Source organism: Medicago truncatula, chromosome 5 (assembly GCF_003473485.1).
Source record: "Medicago truncatula cultivar Jemalong A17 chromosome 5, MtrunA17r5.0-ANR, whole genome shotgun sequence".
Lineage (NCBI taxonomy): Eukaryota > Viridiplantae > Streptophyta > Magnoliopsida > Fabales > Fabaceae > Medicago > Medicago truncatula.
Window position 1 is genome coordinate 27,245,542 of NC_053046.1, and position 15,189 is coordinate 27,260,730.

The 15,189-nt window shown below is 32.2% G+C and overlaps 2 protein-coding genes across 2 annotated transcripts; both read right to left on the reverse strand.

Moving 5' to 3' along the window:
- Positions 1-6,521: 6,521 nt before the first annotated feature.
- LOC112422126 (uncharacterized) lies at positions 6,522-7,022 on the reverse strand. Its single transcript, XM_024784887.1, has one exon. The coding sequence runs from the start codon at positions 7,020-7,022 to the stop codon at positions 6,522-6,524; it is 501 nt and encodes a 166-aa protein (XP_024640655.1).
- Positions 7,023-9,552: 2,530 nt separating this feature from the next.
- Positions 9,553-15,189, reverse strand: LOC11442270 (low affinity sulfate transporter 3). Its single transcript, XM_003614918.4, has 12 exons — positions 14,335-15,189; positions 14,194-14,242; positions 13,740-13,947; positions 13,450-13,642; positions 12,869-12,934; positions 12,541-12,771; positions 12,302-12,428; positions 11,663-11,949; positions 10,572-10,765; positions 10,409-10,491; positions 10,228-10,304; positions 9,553-9,855 (listed from the first exon to the last, which is right to left on the reverse strand). Exons 1-12 carry the CDS (start codon positions 14,638-14,640, stop codon positions 9,712-9,714), a joined length of 1,965 nt encoding a protein of 654 aa, XP_003614966.1. The 5' UTR covers positions 14,641-15,189; the 3' UTR covers positions 9,553-9,711.

Consider the following 15,189-nt stretch of genomic DNA (forward strand, 5'->3'; position numbering starts at 1 on the left):
TGTTGAGTTGAAAGATAAATAAATAAAGGCTAATGTTGAGTTGTAACTTGTGCCCCTAAAAGGACAAATTAATAATTCAAATATAAAAATAATTTATTGGAATAATGTGTGCATTAAATTTAATCTTTAACTTTTTAATAAATTGAATTCACAAAATTTAAAAGAATATCTCTTCTTTTAGTTTTCTTAACATGTATCCTAAAGATACAAGTTAGCATTACTATAAACAAAGGGTCTTCTTGAGTGCCCAAGACACTTTTAAGCATCCCAGATTTAGTAGTTATTCTTTCAAAAAGTTAATTATTATAATTTTGGCTTAATTGTACTTTTGGCCCCCTATCTTTTCAAAAGTTGCGATTTTGGCCCTCTAACTAATTAAAATACAAAACAGCCCCTATGTATTGGATCTTTGGCAGTTTTGGCTCTCAATGCCACTTTTGACTTAGTATTCGCTGACTGGCCAAAAGTGCAATTAAGTCTACAATTTTCAATTCATTCAATACACAATTTTTTATAAAAACTTACTCTTTTCGGTTACTATTATAAGCAAAAATCAACTTTCTAGGTTCATTCATTAAATGATGTATTTTGTCAATAATATAGACCAAATACATCATTTAATGAATGAACCTAGAAAGTTGATTTTTGCTTATAATAGTGACCGGAGGGAGTTGGGATGGCAATTGGACCTAGACCTGATGGGCACTTGCAAAAAATACCCACAATGGGTAGGATAAAACCCCGCTTTCATGGGTATGGGCACAGGTAGGGTAATTACCCGCAAATTGTAATGGGCATAGACACAGGTAAGGGTACTATACTACCCAGCCCCGCAACCCCATGTATATATTTATATAATATAATAAATACTTTATTTATTTTTGGTGTACAATTATTTAATTTATTTAGCTATTTAAGTCTAAACCTAAACCTAAAATCTAAGCTATTTAAGTTTAAACCAAAATACTACGATTATTTGAATTTTTTTATTTTAATTTTTGAGTGATGTTTTGGATGTTTTTTATTTGGCTAAATACTACGATTCGTACTATTTTATTAGTTGATTTAAATAATTTTAGATCACAATTTTATTTCAATTGTGATGTTTTTTATTGTCTTTTCATAGAGAAAGTGCGGGCCTATAGGGTATGGGGAAGGACACTAAAGTTGTTGCTCACGAGGATACGAGCTCGGGTACAGACATTTTTTTACAAATGAGGGTATGAATAGGTACTATAGTAGCATATCCATTGAGTACCCATTGTCATCCTTAGAAGGAAGTACGATTTAAAGTGTTTAAAACGTGCCTCGGAAGCACTCGTTAACATTTTCCATAAATAAATGTCCATAATCTCATGGCCTATCATTTTGCCCTTTATTTGAATTTACTATTTTTCTTTTTTTGAGGGAACTATTTTTTTTATTTTCTTTTTATAAAATCAGATTTTTTTTTTTTTTTACGGAGTAAAATCAGATTTTTATGGACTAAATAATATGATTTTATTTATAGAGAATAAAAATGAAATTATGAATATTTATAAGAATCAAAAATATAATTAACCTTAAATTCTTTTAATTGAATTCTTCTGTTAAATTATCCGTGGATGGTGTGGCACATTACATATCAACACACATTGTCCACCTAATATCCACACCATTACCACTTAATTTATTATTTACTAAAAACAAAATATATTTTAATAATTCAAAATTTAAAATATATATATATATATATATATATATATATATATATATATATATATATATATATATATATAATGAGATTGTAAAAACATCGCATTACTACCATAACAACATCTCAACTATATGTTGTCACCTCATATTAACAACATATCATTTGCAACACTTTAAAATTTAAAATGTTATTAATAGCAAAGATAAAAGATAGATACAACACTTGGAGACTATGAAATTTATCATTTACTAGTTACAAACCCGTGCTTCGCACGGGTTGAATAACGTATTTTTTAAAAATTTAGTTTCGAAGGAGAAATCTTATAAATTACGGAAAATTGTTGTTATTTATCAATGTGAAAATCAAAACTGCGTAAACCAAAATTTTACACACATAGCCTAAAACACTACATAAAAAATAATATAACAACTATTGTAATCTCTTATTCCTTAAAGTTAACCCGAACGCAAAATTTTGCCCTAGATTTAACCTAACTTCTTTGCTTAATTTTACAGTATTAACCCTATTTAATTTAATCAAAATGTTAACGTTAATTGTTAGGGAAATCAAAATAAACAAATCGCTCCTAATTTATCTCCTTAATTTTACTAAAAAAATTATATTAACCCTAGATTTAATTTATGCAAAATGTTATCTCTTATTTTTAAATGTTAACCCGTGACGCAATATTTAACCCTAGATTTAACCTAATTTTTTCATGTGACTTTACTATATTAACCCTAGATTTAATTTATGCAAAATGTCATCTCTTATTTCTAAATGTTAATCCTTGATGCAATATTAACCCTGGATTTAACATATTTTTTCGCGTGACTTTACTATATTAACCCTAGATTTAATTTATGCAAAATGTCATCTCTAATTTTAACCTAATTTTTTCCTCCACACTTTTGAATTTAATGTTTATCTAAAGTAAAATAAAATGATGTTCCCAATTATATGTTGTTTTTTTGGAAAGGAATAACCGTTAACCCGTCTTGCTATACTTAACCTAATCTCTTACTTAATGTTAATCCGTCTTGCTATACTTAACCTATTTTATTTCTTAAAGTTAACCCGAACTCAAAAATTTGTCCTAGATTTAACCTAATTTCTTTGCTTAATTTTACTGTATTAACCCTATTTAATTAATCATGTTTAATTTAAATAAAATGTTAACGTTAATTGTTAGGGAAATCAAAATAAACAAATCGCTCCTAATTTTTCTCTTAAAATTTACTAAACAAATTATATTAACCTTAGATTTAATTTATGCAAAATGACATCTCTTATTTCTAAATGTTAACCCGTGATGCAATATTAACCCTAGATTTAACCTAATTTTTTCGTGTGACTTTACTACATTAACCCTAGATTTAATTTATGCAAAATGTCATCTCTTATTTCTAAATGTTAACCCGTGACGCAATATTAACCCTAGATTTAACGTATTTTTTCGCGTGACTTTACTATATTAACCCTAGATTTAATTTATGCAAAATGTCAGCTCTAATTTTAACCTAATTTTTCCCTCTAGACTTTTACATTTAATGTTTATCTAAGGTAAAATAATAACCTTAGATAATCACGGCATAAAAAAAATTCTTCGAAAGAAAAGATGTTAAAACAACGGAACATTGTGATTCATCCTAAAATATGTATGAGCTGATTTAGAGATCATATAATCAGTTTATGAGATTAGGAATTGACATAATTTTTAGGATGAAAACAATTGGAACTAATGAGAGTGATTGTTTTGCGCTTTCCTTTTAGAATTGTTCTTGACACCTCGTTTGGGAAATGCTAAACAGGAAAATAACAACAATATTAGTCTAATGCATATTAACATGGATAAGACGTATGCGAATATAGTTACATATAATTTATAAAATAAAGGTAGCATAACTGATTTTAAGCTAAAGAAAATGTATCATGACTTCTAATTTATCTTCCTAAAAAGGCTAGATAAATGCATTCATGTGCATTATATGAACCCCGTTGACCAATTAACATTGTTGAAACAGATGGAAATTAAGCATCACTCCCGCATGTGCATCTATAGCTAGCACCATTTTACAATGATGTCTTCGAACATTTGGTGAAACTCTCGTAATATTATCCAAATTGGTTAAGATTGAATTTAGTTGCTTTCCAAATGGTGATGCAATATGTATCCTAACACAAATATGCACATGAAATAAAAAATAATGCAATATGTATTTTTAATTTGTGTGTAAAAAATTCAAAGCATGTTCGTACATAAAAAAAAAAAAAAAGCAGACCTTGACTAAGTTTATAAATTCAACAATTGGCCTAACTTGAGACAGATTGAAAAAATCGTTGTACGAAGTACATTGAGAAGAAGCCGAACTCTGACTTAAGTTCTGACTGATGCTTTGACTCTAAGCTTGAGAAGTGTTAAGGTCACGACAACAATTCAAGAAACATGGTAAAAAAAAATCAAATTAGATTGTGAAATAATAATTTACTCTAACATTGTATTGTGAAATCATAATGCAAACTTACTAAGTCTTAAACTTCTCAACAACCGGATAATGTAGGTTGATGAGCAGCCTCGAACCTGACCAATTGTTACATATATTTAGGTTGCCATTGACTACACAATGGAAGCAAAGAACTCGAGGTAAATAGATGGTAAATGATAAAGCTACGAAATATTTTTCTCATAGTGTTACATCAACTATATTCTAACGCATAAGGAAATACATCTTTCAGGTCATTATCAAACTTATACAAAATCCTATCATCTTATGCTGACAAATAAGAAAATAATACCTTTTATCTTTCAACACAATATTCGTACACAATTTCTTTCTAGTCCCAATTGGAATTATCTTGACAATCTCATGAAGAAGCCCGATGATTTCTTAAAAAATTACTATTATAAATGTTGGAATTTATACTATATAATATTATATTTGTTGGTGTCATGGAAACATATATGTTTAGTTTTTTTGAATAAGAAAAAGATATTGAAATATAATATTAAAAAATAAAGAAAAGGTTCCAAGCGTGAGTTGAAAAGAGGTGTTTGTGAAATAAATTGTGGAGAAGTAGTTTTTTAAAGTAACATTCAACAACTTCTGGTCAAAGCTCATTCCATTCAATTTTATGCGTTCAAAAAATGTTCTTTTTTTAGTAAGTACTTAATTGATATTGTGTTTGCCCTAACTTCTCCTTAAAAATGTAGAGAAGTTTGAAAAAAGTCGGGTCAAACGATACCTTAATCTCCCACAACGGCAATGTAGAAACAACTGAATTTGGGAGAAAAAATTGAAAAATAGTTAAAAATATAAAAATTGGAAAATAATTAAACGTTATTAAAAATATAAAAATTAGAAAATAATTAAAAAAATTGATTAGGGGCAAAAATGGAAATTCATAGGCAACCTTCAAAAAAAAAACTCAACCAATAATTAATTTACCAAATTGCCCCTAATAGGGGCAAAATGGTAAATTCAAAGGACATTTCTTTTAATATAAGTATATAGACTCCATTAAAACCCTAAGGAAAATGGAATCAAATATGCAAGCACAATATAATAACAATAGATGAACTGCCCACTGAAATATCTCAAGAAAAATTCTAAGAGCACTCTGAAAAAGAATTAGATGAAACATACGTTGTTCAAGAGAAATCTTGATCCCTCTTGCTGCTCTCTAAATGTTTCCTTTTATAGGCCTCACTTCCTTGATCTAATGGACCTCTCTTTCGATGTTCAGGCCCATTAACCCTCTGAGATCCACATAGCTCGTTCGTACATGTACTGTGGCGCGTGGAGCCGGTCACTTTTCCTTTGCACTGCTTGTCCGTACAAGGCGCGTGGAGTTAGGGCATGCAGCTCATGTCACTTGTACATGCATGAAAGACGTGTGGGACGTTATGAGATACCTTCAAGAAAAGGATCGTAATGTTACTTGGACAATAACTTGAGAAAGAGCAGGTGACGTTGAAGGTGGAGCTCATGCGACTTGAACGATCAAGCCAAGCTACACATGTGGAAGATCGAGCTCATGTGACATGAACAATCAAGCTGAGTTACGCATGTTGAAGGTCGAGCTCATGTGACCTGAATGATCAAGCTGAGCTAGGCATATTGTAGGTGGAGCTCATATGACCTGAGCGATCAAGCCGAGCTATGCATGTTGAATAATGTGGAGCTCTTGTGACCTGAACGATCAAGTTAAGTTGTACACGTTGAATAGTCGGTATATAGTAGAGTCCACATGGTATCAGTGGCGTAGCCAGGACCCCGGTCTAGGGGGTTCAAACTTTTCATGTAAAAAGAACACTGATAATTTCATGAATATGATGTTGATAAATAAATTCATGCTCATACTACAGTATTTTTCTCTTAATTTTTTTTCTTCATAATCTTCTACGACAACAAAAACAACTAAGAAATTAGAAAGTTCATAATCTCGCACCTCTAAATTTGTTGATTATCCTTTTAACGGATAATCACAAGGATATGAAGTAAACACAAGTTAGATTTATTCAACGAAATGAGCAGAAATATCATATTATTTTACCCATAGATACTCAATATCATCCCTACATGTATGTGTAAAAAATTCACATATATAATCTTTACAAATTTAATAATAACAAATAATCAAATATAAAAAAAAAAAAAAAGATATTGTGAAGACTAAATAAATCGTTCTTTTATAAATCTAAATGATTCAAGCAATTAGTTTAACTATTTTCACAAAATACTCGAAAATAATCTGCCTTATCCAGCAATATTTTATCTTTTAATCAAGAGTATGTTTTTTAAATGCAATTAACACACTTTTTTTTTTAAACAAACAAAACGCAGCTCATATCATTTCTTAAATAATGTTGAATACAAAGAGGAGCATAATCATAAATATGACGACTAGCATTTAAAATGGCTACATTTGCTAAGGTATGAGCAACCATATTCGCTTGACGTCGAACAAACTTGACCTCAAAGTTGTAATGTAATGCTAACAAACCTCTAATCTTAGAAACAATGACATAAAATTCAGAAATACCTGCATTATCCGAATGAACAACATCCACAAGCATCTTGGAGTCTGTTTCAAATATCACATTATGGAAGCCGCTACTCAAAGCCCAAGACATAGCATGCCACAACCCCAGTGCCTCACCCTCATGTGGAGACAGTTTCGGTCGCATCCAAGAGGTTAATGCTGAAACAAATAGACCTGCATCGTTACGAACACAACAACTTATCCCGGCTCTGTCCGAAGCTCGGTGGAAACTAGCATCGACATTACACTTAAGTCTGCCATATTCTGGAATTTGCCACCTCATATTAGAGTCAATATTAGCTCGTTGTCTGCCACTGTTACGCAAATCCTGGACCACATACCACTCCTACCAAAACCGGTTAACATTCAAGCATATATCATGTGCACTTAAATGCTTTTGGTTCCAAATCATATCGTTTCTATTGTTCCAAAGCCCCCACAACAGCATCATGAAGCGTTGTTTTAGGTAAAAAAAAAAAAAAAAATACATTGTTTTGTTTTCTTCGGTTAAAAGAAACACAAATAGACATAACACGTGGGCCACATTTTGGTAAAAAAGAAATGGGCCAGATATTGAAAAGCAAAGTGGACTATAGAAAACCCTAAATAGTCTTCTTGCTAACTGGCCACCGCTCACACTTCCTTTTTTTTTCATTGCCTGCATCTACGGGATGTTTTTTTTTTCATTGCCTGCATATCCTCTGTTTACCATCTCTGGTGTTGTTTCTTCTCTTAGGTTCTTTGAGTCAAGGTGCAAGAACAATATTTGAGGGGGTTCAAAAAGTTAAATATATTAGATTTACGGGTATTTTTTTTTCGAGTTCAGGGTGTTCACTTGAATCCCCTCAACATAGTGTAGCTCCGCCCAGTGGCGGAGCCAGAAAAAATGTCAGGGTGGGCCACTAAAATTAACTATTGAAAAATTGTTTAAAGTCTAAAAAATTAGACCTATAATTGAATTATTTAAATTTTTCGGGTGGACCACTACACCAATTTGTGGGAATTTGGATCAACCGAAACCTAAAACCGACATAAATTGTATAAAATCTCGCAAAATAGACCTATAATTGAATTATTTAAATTTTCGGGTGGGCCACTACACCACTTTGCAGGAATTTAGATCAACCAAAACATAAAACCGATACAAAATTACATAAAATCTTGCAAAATAGATCTATAATCGTTGATTTTTTAATTTTTCCGGATGGGCCGTGGCCCACCCCAGCCCATGAAGGGCTCCGCCACTGGCTCTGCCCCTGCATGGTATGGTCCTTCATACCCGTCTAAGTAGGAATTTGATTCCACCAATGAAGTCCATTGAAATGAAGATCCAAAATAGCCACTCTATATGCACAATGGTTACCTTTTTTGAAAATATTTCATCTGCCATGCAGTTGATCCAGCGATTTCTTAAAGGCCAAGGCACAATGCCATTGTTCGTGTAAGCTTGTCAGTTCATTGGTAATTAGACTCAATCCCAAATTCATTCAACCTTTTTAATAAGCCTGTTCAATAGAAGTTGTTGTGGAGAAAGTGGAAGCATATCGTATGGTTATAAATTGTGTGGGTTTTTGGTTAGCAAGGAACAACTTAGTTTTTTATGGAGAAGGAACATATTGTTTTAATTTTGTGTGATTGTTCTTTCACGTCCTACTTAATAGAAGAAAATTATTTTTACTATCACACAGATTCCATAAAACACTCAAATAGGAAGAATAAGCAAGCACGCATAGAACAACAGATGAGAGAAAACCAGAGAGAGATAAGGTTAGTAAAAAATTTATTTTATCCATAAATTCTTGCTCTTTTTGTTTAGGAAACGCATTTTGTCATAGGCGGAAGGGCATTTCGGTGTGTAACAACTTTTTGTCGCCGTTGTTTTGTTTACTCTGTTAAAACGGAAACAAATTATAACCAATTTTGCAGCTATTTTGACGTTAACATAATGTTTTTAGAACTTTGACTTGGAGTTGGAAGACGTTTTATGTGGAATCCCAAGTCTCCACACTTCCTCGTGTGTGTTTATTTGAGTATGTGTCAATAGGCCAATGAAGCAAAAAAAAACTTATGATACGTGAAACACCTACATATATACAAACACAATCATGGACACACGTTAACAAATCGATATCAATAAAAATATGAGAAAATAAATTAAGGGAACGGAATCACATTTTTCATGTCCGGACAAGCTTTCTATCAGAACCGTGTCAGTATTACATAGTTTGTAATACTTTATGGAATTGGATTCTGGTCTAGACAGTTAAAGACAAACAAAAAAAATTACATCATTTTTTGCTGAAATGAGAATACTAATAAGAGAGGATTCAGAATAATATCACTGACAGAAAGTATGGATAGTTCTATTTGTAGAAAATTTGCTATAACTAGGTGCTTTGGACCAATGTTGTGGATGGTTGATTGCAGAATATGATAGAAGGCTAAAAATCTGCCATATTATTTATAAAAACACTATTGCGGACAATGGCAACGCCATGATAGACATCCCTTCACAAATTACATTATCTTGTTTGTCCAAAAAATCTGCCATGGAGTCGCAATGGCCGCCATTTAACGAGATTGATTAGAATATCTGTACAGAAGATTAACACTAGAGGGAGGCCTAGAAAACGATAAAACAATTTGACCTCATTTGATTTATGCATGTAGTTTATCCCACCTAGTAGGAAAAGCTTCTGGTGTAACTGTTTGTTGTTGTAAGGATCATGCATTTTCTTTTAATATATCAAAACTTAAAGTTGAGTTATACATTAATTTGTATTGGAATAATATATAAGTGAAAGGTGACCATATATTCATATAAACATCACTAACTTCCAAAACTGATATATTATAATAAGATACTCAGTAAAATCCCTTAAGAGCATACAAGTTTATGTGCTTAGATATGCAATTATGTATTAAAGTTGTAACAATAAGCAAAACTATTGTAAATCCAGAGACATACAATATCAAGCAGTAGCAATTTTGGAAGAGAGACACGCGTCTACAGCCTCTCCAACAGTCAGAAAAACCCATTGTTTCCCAATTTTGTCCACAAAATGTGCAAGCTTGAGCTTGTGAATTACTAGCCATCTTGGGTTGACCATAGCTAACTGTAAAAATCATAAAGCAAAAGTGTTACACCATACGCGTTTGATATAGAGAAATGTTTTTCTTACAAGCAATTTAGATAGCTTTTGTACAAACTTTGTAAGTGGTTAATGCAGTTCAAATATGTGGTTAATGGATATACCAAGTATCGAAACTCATTAAGCACCAGCGTAACTTCATCAATCATGTCCAAATTTGTAGTAAATGAAATTACTTTGATGGTTAATGAGTTTTGATATCTATACCATCTAGTGAGTGTAATCTATCATACATTTGAACTGTGATAACCACTTACATTGCTATCACAAAAGTTGTCAAATTTCATATGTTCAAATAACACAACTAGAATGAATGAAAAGTTATGGTAGCCTCACTTCTACGCCGCGTGAAAGCAACCTCTTATGCAATTCCTCAAGTGCTAGAATTCCAGAAGTATCAACATTCATGAGGTCTATTAAACAGAAATTAGGAAGATCATTTGAGTCATACCAATTGTAAGAATGTTTAGAAATTAGATGTCTAAATCTGAATTGTAGAAATCGTAACAAAACTCACTTGTCATGTCCATAATTATGGCACGGACATTTCCTTTAGCAGTTTCTTGAATGTCATCTTCTTCCACGACCCACTTCAGTATTCTGGAACAAGTGAAAAAAGTTTCATACAGTGCTGTTATTAAGGGATAAATCCCTTTCTAGATCATTTGTTAAGTGCTTGCCTTTCTTTGACAAAATTGGCATTTGCAAAGCAGAGTGAGCCGGAGCTTATGCGAATCACAACGATGCCTGGTGTGCTTATTGCCATCGGATATTGAGTAACATCACAGAAGGCTTCTGTTCTTGGAACTCTTCCTAGAATTTCTACTCCAGGTCGAATCGATTGTATTAGGATCTTCGCAAATGAGATCGAGATCTGCACATCCAAGAAGAAAAAAAAAATCATTGAAATGTTTGAATCATGAATACTAGAACTTATACAATATGCATCTCTCAGTTAACTAATTCATCTTTAGTTCTGTTTACATCGACAACATTTTGTTGAGTCATTAGCCATATGAATATGGGTAAAATTTATATGTGATTCCTCATCTACGGTTCATATTGTTCTACACTAAAAACCCAAAACAACTGTTAATAACTAGTTCAATAGGCGCATTGTAAAATATTTTAATATATATTATATTCCCTTGGTCCCTTTTTATAATCGCCATTTTGCACCCATAAAATGGATGCTTATAAAAAAGGACAGAGAGAGTATGTAAAATGAAAATAATTTCTTTTTATGTGTGTAGCACAATACCAATAGTAGGTAAGGAACTGCGTCTAAGTTTTACCCTAAGAATATAACAAATAAATTACTATAATTGGAAGAAAAGTGAGCAATAGGAAAATTCTGACATATCTCCGAGGAAGAACTTCCTCCAAAACAAACAACCTCGGATCTTTATGAGATCCATATCACAAGTATAAGAGTGAATTACCAAGTTAGTCCCTTAAATTTCAAAAACGACTCATTAAACTCGGATGTTTTAGAAAATACAATTATGATATGATGCCACAGCGAAATATGATTGAACCACGTTTGTGTAAAACGTTTTTACCCTGTCGATTGATAGCAATTAAAATCTTAGAAATAACATAACAAATTTAATCATACAGGTTATGAAAATGCGGCCAAATTTAAAATATCAGAATGACATTGAAATCTTGATAGTGTAAATATTCATGAATTTTACTTTAGTTACTGCTTATAGGGATGCTAGTTATTGTGCAATAAAGGAACACAATTTGAAATTGGTCTATGACTTACTGCAACTAGCAGACCAATCTCTACGGATGCAAACAAGACGCCAACAAAAGCACCGATGCAGGCAAGAAAGTCTAATTTGTCGACCTTCCAGATATAGCGAGCCTCGTTTATATCAATTAATCCAGGAAGTGCGGAGAGGATGATAGCAGCAAGGATAGCCATAGGTGTGTAGTATAATAGCCTTGCAAATAATTGCAGGAACAAAATCACAGTAATTGCCATCACAATATTTGATACTGCTGTTTGACATCCTGCACTGAAATTAACTGCTGTTCTTGAAAATGAACCTGCATCAAGAAAATATAAAGAAGAATCTTAAAGCCTGTTTGGATTAAATTATTTGAACTTATCTACTAACATAAGCACTTGTGAGATCATTTAGGTGAGCTTACAGAAACAACTTGTGACATGTCTATAAGCTGTTTTCAACTTATTTTCACAAGACCTTTTGGATAGCTTATGAAAACAGCTTATAGTTATAGCTTATACAAAAACAATCTGACTTTATATTATCTTTTATCATGCTATAAGCACTTAATTAAGCTGTTTAGACACACCTGAAACAGTCATTCAGTTGTTACAAAAGAGAAGTATTGCAATTTTATAAACAAAGATTAATGATTAAACAAAAGACATTACCAGTTGCTACATAACATGAAGTTAAGGATCCTGCAATGTTCATGATTCCCATTGACAACATTTCTCTGTTCCCATCAAGTTGGTATCCTTTGATGGAAGCGAAAGATCGGCCAACAGCCATTGCTTCCTGAATCACAAGTTCATATGGCAATCACTAGTCACGGTAACACGACAACAAACTGTAAAAAGAGAAAACAATAATTTCAAGAAAGATAGGAAAACGGTTAATATTCACTTACAGTGAGGGCGATAACTGCACAGACTAATCCGATTTTAGCCGCTTGCCCGACATTTTGACCATGAAATTGTAACTGGTGAACTGAACTCTGATTCAGGCCTCCTTTAACATGCTTTATTATATTAATTCCTTGTTTATCAGCTTTTGATAAATACACAATTAAAGTTGATAGTATAACTGATAGAAGAGGAGCAATTGCAGGCAACCAGAAAAGTTTTTTCTTCTTTCTTGCCTGAAATGATATAATATCATTATACAATAATACATCATAACAAATTCATCTATAGTGAGGTAAATCATATGCTAATACCAGAATTTTCGTTACTTACTATAAAGCGGGTAACTAGCAGGAAAATCAAGAAAGAACATCCCAGGACAAAATTCAGAGGACTCCACTGTCACAATAGTAAACAAAGAGTAATATCAAATACCAACAAGAATAACTAAACCAATTTATGAATAGGAAACTGTGTAATGCTTTTTGGAAAGGAAAAAAATTACGGTTTAAATATGTTTTTGGTCCTGTAAATATATCATTATTTGCTTTTAGTAATTGTAAAAAATATTTCTATATTTTTAGTCCTTGCAAATATACCACTTTTTGATTTTGGTTCTTGTTTTTCTATTTTAGTCCCTAAAATATTTGTTTATGTTAGATTGATTCCTGTAATATATGTAAAGCCTTTGATTTTATTCCATCTAGTAAATATCAGACATATTTTATAGGGACAGATTCCAACATTAACACGGTTTACATCGGCTAAAATAAAACAACAAGGACGAAAAGCAAAAGGTGGTATATTTGCATGTAGAACAAGTAAAGAAAAAAATTGCATGGACCAAGAACACATTTAAGCCAAAATTAATTAAACTTTATCAGAACATAAATAAAATGGTGGAACCAACTCACCTTTTCTTCAGAAGTAATTTGTTGATGTAATGACTTATAAACAGAAACCAATACTGATACTGCATCTGTTTTGGTGGTGAAGTGAGTAATCCCCAAAAGACCCTTGAGCTGCTGAAGACCAATAATGATTGCTGCTCCTGCCATGAATCCAACTAGTGCAGCATGTGAAAGAAAATCCACAAGAAAACCCAACCTGTAAATATTGAAGGATAAATAAACAAACTATTTGGTTTATAAGGACAAAACAGAAAATTTACAAAAATTTTGCATGCTAATGAGAAAACCAGCACCTGAAAATACCAAATGCAGCTTGAAAAATTCCGGTGAAGAAGGTGACGGTAAAGATAAAATCTCTATAGGCATGAGGATTAGCAACAGGATCTATGACATTGGTGACCAAGGAAGATAAAAGCATAGACACTACAGCTACAGGTCCAATTGCAATGTCTCTTGAGCTTCCCATCACAGCATAGATAAGAGGAGGAACAATACTCGTATCTGTATAGAAACAAAACCAAACAAACATCGATGTCAGAATCACATTCGGAGACAAAAACTAGACATCTTGATTTCAAACATGCACATAGTGTGATACAAAAAATAAGCAAAAACAAAATTCAAAAAGTCAAATGTATCTGGTCTGAAATTCAGACCAGATACATTTGACTTTTTAGAATTATTTTGCTTATATTTTGTTACAGAGAGAGCGAGTAAGTAATAACAGACGCAGATGCAAACACTTACACAAGCCATATTGAGGATCAACTTTTGCCAAACTTGCATAACCTATACTCTGCAACATTCAAATGAAAAATTGAAGAATAATATGAATATAAATGTTGCTTTTTCACATGCAAGACAAAAATAATGTTTCTTAGTACATACCTGAGGTATGCAAAGACTTGCAAGAGTTAAACCAGCTAAAAGATCATCTTTAAATTTAGAGATAGTGTAATCTTTTAACCAAACAAGGATTGGAAACAAACTCTGCAAGAATGAGTAAGCAAGTGCAAGAAAACTTTTGTTCTTGGATGAGAAACATAATTTGTTTCCATGAGGCAAAAGGGTCTCTTTCAATGAAGAAAATAGCTTCTTCCATAAAGGTGGTGGATTAGGAGAATCCAAAACCCACTTAGACCTTTCTATTTGACTAGTACTATCTTCAATATGAAGGACTCTTTGATCTCTCATAGTTGAAGTGTTTGGGTGAACTCTCTTGTCACACTAGTACTTAATATTGTACAATAACTTTATGATCGGTTAATAAATACCACTAACATCATTCAATTTGCATTGGGATCAATTTATGTGTATGATTGATTAATTGGGGTGGTGGCAGAAAGAGGGCTCTAAATTCTAAATAGAAAAGTGTGTATGCTATTTGAGGGGTGGTTATGTTACCACATTCATTGGTTAGTGTCAAAAGTTGATACCATAATAAGATGGTATATGAACACGTTAACACCCCTTTAATATGATTCCACTGGGAAGCATATATTCTGGACAGGGAAAAATTGGCTTTTTATGTGTCTTGTCAAATTTCAATTCTAACAGAAATTTGCATGTAATTTGAGGTAAAATGTAAGCAATTATATGTGGTTCATCAACTTCTAGGAATGCAATAAATTTCCTCTATAGACTACCCACAACTTAGTGGTCCAAGGTTTGAATTCAATCTAAGAGTGGTATTCACGTTTAATATTTGACTCGCCTCAAATAATATTATCTTAGGTGAAGAGA